This window comes from Juglans microcarpa x Juglans regia, chromosome 7D, assembly GCF_004785595.1.
Source record: "Juglans microcarpa x Juglans regia isolate MS1-56 chromosome 7D, Jm3101_v1.0, whole genome shotgun sequence".
In the NCBI taxonomy this organism is placed as follows: Eukaryota; Viridiplantae; Streptophyta; class Magnoliopsida; order Fagales; family Juglandaceae; genus Juglans; species Juglans microcarpa x Juglans regia.
Window position 1 is genome coordinate 4,572,993 of NC_054606.1, and position 11,090 is coordinate 4,584,082.

At 29.7% G+C, this 11,090-nt stretch overlaps 1 protein-coding gene across 3 annotated transcripts in view; it reads right to left on the reverse strand.

The window, feature by feature from the left end:
* LOC121238346 overlaps positions 1–4,631 on the reverse strand; it is a 31,075-nt gene extending 26,444 nt beyond the window's left edge. For all 3 annotated transcript variants that reach the window (XR_005935107.1, XM_041135185.1, XM_041135184.1), the window contains exons 1-6: positions 4,476–4,631; positions 2,941–3,379; positions 1,914–2,411; positions 1,647–1,796; positions 780–860; positions 77–124 (exon numbers count right to left, since the gene is read on the reverse strand). Coding sequence is in view for 2 of the 3 variants with exons in the window: in XM_041135185.1 (XP_040991119.1) it covers positions 77–124; positions 780–860; positions 1,647–1,796; positions 1,914–2,411; positions 2,941–3,379; positions 4,476–4,556 (1,297 nt within the window). In the remaining variant the exon portion in view is untranslated. The remainder of the gene's footprint in view (positions 1–76; positions 125–779; positions 861–1,646; positions 1,797–1,913; positions 2,412–2,940; positions 3,380–4,475) is intronic.
* Positions 4,632–11,090: the final 6,459 nt, after the last annotated feature.

Sequence of the window (11,090 nt, forward strand, 5' to 3'; positions counted from 1 at the left end):
CGACAAAATCAAACTAAGAATGAAAAGTTCAAGAAATTAGCCAATAAATTATATTAATCAAAAGGATGCACCATACCCAAGAGGTTAAGGAGACTTGAAACTAGCTGACGCAATAGAGCTCGCACTGCAAAGTAAAAGCAAGTTTGCTCATCACAAATATACAATCAAAAATTAATACCAAAAACGAAAAAAATTTATTGACTTTTATTCAGATACACACTCGAGAAATTTAAGCATATTCCATTACTAAGGTCTCTTGCTTGGTAAGTAATAAGAAACTACTTTTTAGAATCAGGTAAATCTGCAAACTAGTCATTTTTACCAAAGACAATATGGCATTCATGCTCTTTCCCAGTGACCACTACCCATTCATCACCATTTATGGCAATTAATCAGTGAAGCACTCATACACATTGCTCTAATTTTTTTGCCTCATTTTGTCAACAGTCGTAGATCTAAAAACATTAAGTTGTATAACTAGATAAGATCATATGGCAGGGTTCCACCCTACCCCTCCCCCAAGATCATGAGACAGACAGATTAGATCAGAACAATATGGTATGCCATGAAAAAGTTTAATGACAAAACTAGACCTATTGGTCAACTCAGTTAATTTTTTAAGTATCAACAGTTACTACAAGCTGGCGTATTTTATGCTGAGTTGGACAGGTTTTGAACTGCTCGGCTAGGATTAGTAAGAGTTTTGCAGGTTAGCATGTCGCCAAAGTTAGTTACATTCTGTCTTATGAGCTGGAAAGAAAAGTTGGGCAACAACATACCTGATCCGATAGCTATTTCTTGATTGTTTTGAATGTTCAAACGAATTTCATCCGTGGTATGAGCCCGTGGAATTTGTATACCTTTTCGACAAAAAAAGGCTGATGAGTTTGAAGTAATGATTTAATGCATTTTTAATGTATTTCTCGCTGGTAGCATTTTTATGTATTACTCCACACAAACAATTAAATAACTAAATCTTCAATGTACAGCAAAAGAAACACACAAACACACACACACACACATTGCAGAGTGGGTTAAGGTTGTGTATGTGTGTGTGAATCTATTTATTTATATTATGTTTAATGTTTGTCATGTTTCACAGGTATTGATTTTTTAAAATCTTAATGTCATCAAACCGGCACCACTGCATTTGGTCATTTTTATCAGGCAAGCAAGTTTATCGGATATATCATCTAATGTACAAAACGAGGGAGAGGAAAACCTTACAGTCAATCATGCCGTAAAAACATAGTGCAAATTATCTAAAATTTTGAAAAAATAAATAGTAAAGAAATTGAGGAACCAACGGAGTGCATCCTATTCCATATTTTCTTGGCCAAAAGACTTTGATATTGCTCAAGAATGGCACCATGAAGATGGTTTTGAAGGATGGTCCAGTGAGAGAACTGACATGAGAATAATGCAATAGCCACAAGATGTCTTGAAAGTTATTACAGTGAAAGTGGCATTGGGTTAAGTTATTAGAACAGTATCTTTGTAGCTAATAGATTAATCACTCCTTATGTGGAAATCCATTATTTGATAATGTTAATGTAATCCTTGAAGAAATCAACTGGATCCTAGACGTGAGCACACATTTCCACAACAATGTAATGAAAAGCACAAGAAAAGAAGTTGGTACTGACAGGAGTAGATCCATTTTTTCCAAAACACGAGCCGAGTTGCACCGGGGAATGCCTGAGGCATAGAAGCCAATACATACAAAGGGGTGAAATTGTCTCTGTCTGGTGCAAAAGCCAAACGCGGCCAACCCTCCATTAAATGCACGGCAATATCTAATGTTGAATCATGCATGCGTACAGAAAACAATGAACAAAAGGAATTATGTTGGCAAGATATAAAATCATCAGAAATAACAGCCAATGAATGGTAAGACAAGAAGTACTTCTTACCGAAAAGTCCAGTATAAATAGTGTGGTTTAAAAGCGTAGCACCGTTGTGGCCTTTTTCTGGCTTTAGCTCTTCCAAAGGAGTGTGAAGATAGAGATAGCGAGCCAATTCTTTATGGCCATTCTCAAAGGCGATAACAACAGGAATATCTTGCTGATTATTTCCAATGCTCACTAAGCTATTGTTCTTTCTAACCATGCACTTTACCATCCGGTTATTACCCTTAATGGCTGCATAAGCTAGTGCTGTATTACCGCCAGAATCTAGTATTGCCAAGTCTTCTTCCTTCATCATCTCCACTAACTTCTCCACTATATGTTCGTGTTCAGCAGCAACAGCAATGTGAAGAGCCGTCTGGCCTGAAATATTTTCGATTGTTGCTGTCTTTGCATTGGGGTGGAGCTTAAGGAAATCATTTGTAGCATTCCAATTACCACTTTGAATAGCCCGAAGCAAGACCGCATACTCAGAGAATTCATTGTTCTGGTTGCCATCCCTCCCTGCCATGGTTTAATTGTTCTCCTTATAGAATGAAAAAAAGGGATACCATTCTGACATCAACATGCCAACCACAGAATTATCTTTTATGTTGATTTGAAGTTTCAGAATATGGAAATGACATTTGAATTAATTAGGACCGACAATGGGCAGGTCATACCACGTCAAGGCTAGCAAAAAGTATGTCTCAGACTAATAAGAGAATCACAATTTCATTTGCACGAGGAGTTTTGCAAACCGGTAAGGTGATTGATGTTGTATATAAAAATAATCATCGATATTGTACTGAAACATTTGAACTCAGAAAAACCATGACTCGGGCTGGTTTTCAGTTCCATCATATGACACCAAATATGTAAACAACCTATTAAAAACCATTGAATAGTTCCAATTTACAATGCATCCAATAGAATCCATGTTTGAGCCTGTTGAATCATTGATAATTTTCTTAAATGTATTATAATCCGTGTGGCAATATGTGTTGGCCAGCTAGATATAATTTGCAGTTAAAAGAAAACTAGAGAGTGTCACCTGGGCTGCTTGATGAGTTTCCTACATCTTGATTAGCATCATTTGGTGGTTGCTCATGATTCTGTTTTCTATCTGACGTGTTTGATGAGTTTATTAGTGCAACCTCTGGGTCGATTCCTTCTGCGGATTGCTCATACATTTCAGCTAATGTATCCCACAAAATTCTGGCAGGACTAATATCCTTGATCTTGGACAGTATGTCCATCCCACATGAAATCTGAATTGCATGTAAAGTTGCAGCATTCCTCTTCCTCCAAGCCTTGAATTCCACTGCATCATCTTCTGGTTTAGGAGGTTCCGTTGTTGTTTCAATAATGTCCCAAAGATCTTGAGCCAATAGATAGTTTTTTATGCAAGCACTCCAGTTCTCGTAATTTGTATTTCCAAGAACTTCAGGAACAATTGTGCCTGGAGGAATGGTTGTCGCCATGTCCTTAATCTGTCAAATTACAAAGTAAGCATGCATGTTAGGTGAAATTCAGAAAAATGGATGCAGATATGGTATATATTTCGTCTTTCAAAGCCGAGAAAAGCAATTTGTGTTTCGTGCTTATAGGAAACTACTTTTGTAAATCAAACTAAGAAAAAATTCAATATTGAGAGAAAAAGGAATGAAGTGTGAAAGTTGCATGTAACATTTATCTAAAGGACAAACATAATCTTTGGTTTATTTTTTTCTTTTATTATTATTATTTTTTTCCTCTGAATGTTTTGTTAGGTGGTAAAATACAGGTTCCTCATCAGCACACCTAAGCATATTAATCTCACATGATTGGCCTAATCCTACATGACTTAGAAATCCCACTTGTATTAATCTAAGTTTTTATGTAAAGCTCATCCTACGTATCATGTCTGCCGAATTCAGCATAATAAAGATGTAAGATTTTTAGTTTGTCCGGCGTAGGCTTTTAAAATTGAACCACGTTATGTTCTTTATCTTCTCATCTTTCTTTTTTTCTCCTCTCTCAATATTTTCTTGTTTTATTATTATTTTTTTATACTCTATCACACCTAAAGCTTGAAATCTTAATTACAACTGTGGCTCAACCTTTGCAGCTTACTCTAATTTCATTATGAAAAGCAAGGGTAAACACTGTTTGCTTCCTGACCGAGTTTTAAAGATTGGCCATGGAAAGAAGGAAGACGCATGAGATCAAGGCCTCGAACGATGCATAGAGGCCGCCATAAGTGGCGAAGGGAGGGCTTCCGCACCGATGAGTGGGGACCGTCGATTGTGCGGAGGGGTAGAGCAAAAGACGAGGGAGTATCTAGTGGTGGGGCACGCGTATATCAACGGCAGATAAAAAGTCCAGATCTAACAATCCTACACCAAAACAAGGAAAACTAACAGAGACAATGACGGAAAAAAAATGGCGTAGATTGCTATCGTTTCAGACCGTGTTCTGTTCTTACTCCATCATATCTGCTCTGCCTTTTGCACTCTGCTTTAGTTTGTTCAGAGCCACGCCATTAGTGAACAAAAAAATAGAGAAGACTTCATGAAACAAATTAAGATGGAAAAACGAAGTAATTACTTGCAGAGAGCCGGAGCACTGCCGCTTCGTAAACCCCGGCGTGGAGTGCTGGTCACCCGTGGAGTCGTGGACGGGCTTCATTTGAAGATATGGTTACTGGTCGGGATTCCCACTGCCTAAATATCACATAAACAAGTAAGTCGTTACGCGCAGAATAATTAGTAAAATTCTTATCATTATGCACTATTTACCGTCTCACTATAAAAAATACCTCTATATTTTATAAAAAAAATACCTCTATATTTTATAAAAAAATTATAAATATAAAATATAGAGTATCTACAGTAACTGATATGTATAATTACTCGAATAATTATCTACTAAACTTAAGTACGGATTTTTAATGGTACGTCTAATTATTGATTATAATTATATCAATTAAAAATTATATTTATATAAACAACTTTAATTTTACGAAAATATTAAATTATCTATATTCTAAAAATATCTAATAACTTTCCATTGAATTTATTCGAACAGCTAATTATATAATTAAAAAATTTATAAAATATATATTAAAATTTTATTTATAGTAAAATTTGATTTAGTCTTAATTGCCTTTCATATTCATGCCTTTATGCAATAGTTACCTACAAAAACCAAAAACTTATTTTGGTTTAAGATAAATTATTGTATCTTTGCATTCAATTTTTCTTAACATATAAGTCAAATAAATGAAGAGTAACTACATTCTCTAATTTACACCACTCACTATGCCTTCTTGATATGGCACCACGTGGCGTATTAAAAAAATTTAAAATACAAACATAGAAGGATAAAGAATTAAGGAGACAAAGTGAATAATATAAATTAAGGTGTGTAGTAGCATTACTCATAAATAAATATATTTTTGAAATAGATTGTATTAGTTTAACTGTTTAAGACAATCTGCCCCCAAAAATATTGATGGCTTAGCTTTAATGTTTATTTTGCAATTTTTAATTTATTTTTATATTTTTATTGTTTAAAAAGTACAGTATTTGGCTTTGATATGGCGTATTGTTAAGACTATGGATATAAAGATCAATTTTATTAGAGAAACGGTATTTGCCATAAGTGTTTTGCATTCTCTTTTAAATATGAAATTTATGTGAAATTTTTAATTTTTTTTAATAATAAATTATACTATTTTTAAAATAAATATGCACGCATGCACAATCCGTTGTAACGTTACTGTCACCGAGTACCGATAATCACGGACGTGTCTGAAAAGGAAAAAAAATGGGTAAAAAGTCAGAACGGAATGAGTACTTATCTCGTGTCTTTTAATTGAGAGCAGTGATAAAAACACAACATTTTATACCATATTTTTTATAATATATATTATAAAATAAAAATATTTTTATAAGATATTTTATAAAAATACTTCTCATTTTAAAATATTATTATATAAAATATTGTATAAAATATTTTGTCCTTATCATTTTTCTTTAATTGAAGCATAAATCAATGATTAAGCGTTTTCATATATTACCTAACAACCTCGTCATCGTGATGAGCCGAATCAATAACTCACTGTTTAGAGAAGCAAACGTTTTCTCTCCCCATAGGTGACTTTTTTTTTGTCTCCACCAAAGATCCAGCCCTCCCATAGAGTTTGCTAACGCCATACACAGCACCATTTGGATCAGCAGTTTTGAATTTCATGAGTGGTGCGTGTAGCACACGTGCCTCCACCGTCGACGACAATCTTATGCCGATGTATCGACCCATTTTCCAGTTGTTACTTTTTTACGTTTCTTTTTTTCTAACCAATAATTCAAATAAAGTGGTCGTGAAATTCTCCTTCATCCAATTCAGATCAATAAAATACAAAACATAACAATCCACTGTAACTTTTAGTAATAGTTTTATAGTAGACTGCAAAAATCACTTGAGGCAGCTTCCTCTTAGTAGGAATTGGATGGGAGCCAAATTTTTTACTCTAAATGCTTCTTTTTTACCTCTCTTGTGTTGCATTTATTTGTTTTGAAATGATTGTTGGAGACTCACACCCTTACTGAATTTAGTATATTGTAACTACTTAGTTTATCTATAAAATGCTTGCTTAGAAAAAAAAATAGTATAAATTTGTATAAAATAATACTCTCACAATTATTTCACAATTGTTTTATAATTTATATTATAATTAATCAATACAATAACGTTAGTTTATTAAAATGTTTAATTTTATAAAATTACTCTTAGTTGTAAAAAACCTTATTATCTAATATTTTTTTAAATGTAAAATATAAAGTTTAGAATAGAAAACCAATAAATTGTAAGACATTTTGCGTCCCAAACGCATATTATTTTAATTTCTTTTACAAACTAAATATTTTAATGTCATTTAAATATTGTCATATGACTAAAATATTTCTCGATTTGCTACCACCACCTTCATTTCTACAATATTAAATATGTTTGAATGTTTAAGTGAATTGAATTGAATTGAGTTGAGATAATAAAATATTATTTAAATATTATTTTTTTAATATTATTATTACTTTGAGATTTAAAAAAATTGAATTATTTATTATATTTTATATTAAAATTTAAAAAAATTATAATAATGAGTTGAAATGAATTGAGAGGAATTAAAGATATAAATTAAGCCTAATAAGCCCAATTGTCGAAGGCCGCCTTACCCTAAGGGGCCCATTTTTAACAAAATTAAGGGTAATGTTTAAACCAGCCACCAACCTTATCCATTTGTCTTTCATACTATGAAACCAAAGGCAAGGACACGCCGTATCTGACAAACACAGACTACCATTTATTTCAACGTACACGTCACACGACATAGGGAATGGATTTTCCTCTACTTTCACGGCCATTTCTTTCTTTTCCTTTCTCTCTCCTAGTGCTAGAGAACCAGCTTTTCCTTCTTCTTTTTTTTCCCCTTTTGCCCTGCGAAAATAGTAATTGTTTACCATGCTTTCCATTCGGTCATATCGTAACAAATTTCATGTGTTTAAATTTCTCTCTTTAAACGTATGCGATCACGTATTATAATTATATTATTCCGATTTTTTAAAATAAATAGAAACGTATATTCCACCACATTTATTATAATGGTGGCTTCACAGCCACCGGAGCTACAGTTAGTTATAAAATCTCTTTTTCTTCTATATGTATTTTTTAATATTAAAAAAATTTCAATATTATTTAAAAATACTTTCTTAATTACTAACTAAAAAAATTAAAAAAAAATAATCATAGCGATAAGAATATCATTTTTCGTATTATAATTTTAAACGGCATGGAAATAATTATAATAAATAATTGTTAATTTAATTTTTTTTGGGCCGCACAGCATTAGACGTTAGTGCCTACAACAAAATGTGTAATATAAAATGGATAAAAATGATAATTAATTAATTAAAAAAAATGGTTATGAACTCATTCTACATTATGTTTCAACAATTTGCACCGCCGGGGCAACTAAAAATAATGGGCTTTGAAGATTGAACATTCCCTGCTCCTCACGGTTTTTAATTTATTTTTATCTTTTTAATGTTTAAAAAGTGCACTGTTTTGGCTTTGTATATACGTCTTACGAAAATACTATATTGATATGGCGTATTGTTAAGACTGGATATGGATATAAAGATCAATTTTATTAGAGAAACGGTATTTGCCATAACTGTTGTGCATTCTCTTTTAAATATGGAATTTATGTGAAAATTATAAATTTTTTAACGATACATTATATTCTTTTAAAAATAAATACACGACTCATTTATAATCGTTGTAACATTACTCTTTAAAAATAAGAGCATTCTAATTAGTTTGGCTAAAGTTCAAAAATAGTCAAATTTTAGTCAATACGTGCCAAAAAAGCACCACATTGAATTAGGCATATTTATATAAATTTGAACTTTAGTTACAGTAATTTACCAAATTTGTAGGTGAACAATAAGTTAGTTACATATTAAAATATTTAATTCTCACTCCTAATAAAGAAATTTGATTTGATTTATTATTATTAAATATAAAATGTGATAAAAATAAATTAATTAGTTAATAATAATTAGAATATTAATTATTAATTTAATTATAATATAATTATTATTAATATTAATATTCAATATTAATTTAATATTTAATAAATGTGATAAATATTCATATTAATTTAATTATAATATAATTATGATTAATATTTAATTGGTAGAACTATAAAATGTGATAAAAATAAACTAAATAAAAAAAGTATTAAATTAATAATATTTTTTTATTATATAAAAAATAAATAGATAATTTAATGTGAAAATTAGATATAAATATAATAGACAAATACAAATTATATTAGTTAAAATATAAATTCAATGCTCTAAGAAAGCCTAAAGATCAAATTTTCACCGAGCACCGATAATCACGGGAGTTTCTGGGAAGGAAACAAAAATAAAAGAATAAGTGTGGGGGCTACTACCGCTGGGTTTTTTGTTTCTTTTCATATTTTTTAATATATTTAAATATTTTTAAAAAATAAAAAAAATATACTAATACACTTAAATCATTTCCTTAATTATTAAATAAAAAAATAAAAATTTGACCAGTGGTCAAATGGAGCGTAATTAAAATGAGAAGGCAAAGTAACTTTTTTCAAAGAATAATGTCGGAGTCTGCTGGGAGCTACTGTTGGTTCGTGTTTTTTTTAATTTTTTTTATATAAATTTTTTAATAAATTTAAATATTTAAAAAAATAAAAAATTTATAATATAATTAAAAAATATGTCTTTAATCATGAAGTAAAATAAAAAATTATTAAAAAATATTTTTTAATTATTTTTTTAATATATAATTAAGAAAGTATTTTTTAATAATATTTTAAATTTATTTTATTTTTTTAAATATTTAAAAATATTAAAAACATTTCAATAAAAAATAACTAAAAAAACACATACCGGCTCTAGTAGCACTAAAAATAAAAAGTCAGAACCGAATGATTACTTTTCTCGTGGCTTTTAAATGAAGCATGAATCAATGATTAAAGCATTTTTTGTTTTTTAAAATGAAATAATAAGAGATGCGATAGATAGATGAGTTGAGATTAAAATTAAAAATTAATTTTTAATTTATAAATAAAATAATAAATAATGTTAAATAATATTATATATCATACTGATATTTAATTTAATAGTATTAATTAGTATGTGATATATTTATTATAGTTAAATAATAAAAAAAATATGTAATAAATAATTATTTAATAATGATAAATATATCATATCTAATTTAATATGATAAAAATATAATGTATAAAATTTTTTTTTAAGAATAATAATAAAAAAATATTAAATAGTTATAAAAAAAAAGTAAAAAATAATTAATGATAATAATAACTCAAATATTTAAAATATTATTCAAAGTAGGATAAAGTAAAAACACTCTCCCAAAAAACACACCGTTAGCTCTGCTCCCAAAGCACCATCCGTGGATCTCCCCCAATTAAAGGCTCAAACTCCGAAGCAATCATCAAGTGCTTCACAGAGCGATGTCGGTTTGAGAGGGAACAGTGGACTCACAGGGTGAAAACTGAGGGGACTTGAGAGAAAGTGACCTGAGAGAGAGAGAGAGTCACGGACTCGCGGGAAAGGGCAAAAGAGCAGTTGTAATATGTAAGCCAACAGATAATTACAATTACGTGGGATAATGAAAGACTTATTTTTTAATTTTTTAACTATTTTTTTAGTATCTTTAATTATTTAAAAAACTATATTTTACTAATAACTACTTTCTTAACTATTAAATAAAATAAAAAAAATTAAAAGACATAATAAATGAGTGACAATAAATAAGAAGCTATCATTATCTAATTATGTGTCATCCTATCATTGAAGGGTGTAAAATGCCCAGAAGCACCCAGTAGGATTTGAAGTTAAGTTCGTTTATATATTACCTAAGAATAATGAAACATATTGCCATGAAGTAGATAAGTATTGTGTAGTCATTTTAAAAATGAGTGGAATTTATTATTAAAAAATTAGTTTATTTTTATGTAGACTCTGTATTTATTCATTTTTTCAAAGTGATTACACGGTACTTACGTATTCACAATTACAACTATCATTTTTCATTACCTAACAATCTCGTCATCGTGATGAGCCATTCAATAATTCACTGTTTAGGGATTAAGGGTTCGTTTGTTTTCACAACTCATTTCAACTAATCTTATCTTATCTCCTATAATCATTATAATTTTTCTAAATTCTCACACAAAATAAAATAAAAAGATTCAATTATTTCAAATTTCAGAATAAAAAATAATATTAAAAAATATTTTATAACAATATTTTATTTAACTTTTAATTTTAATTTCAACTCATCTCATCTGAAAAAATAAATAAGACTTTAAGAAAGAAAAAAAGAAGAGACAGAGAGTGAGGAACTAAATAATTAGTATAATGCCCAGCCAATGTTTTCTCTCTCCATAGGAGTTTTTTTAATAGAAAATTTACATATAACCGTGAAGTATGTAAATACCGCGTAATCATTTTGAAAAATAGTAGGATCTATTATTAAAAAATTAGTTTGTCACGTCGATCCCATGTTTTATTTATTTTTTTCAAAACGATTATGCAGCAGTTGCACAATTCACGATTGTAAATATATTTTCTCTTTTTTTAATCTCCA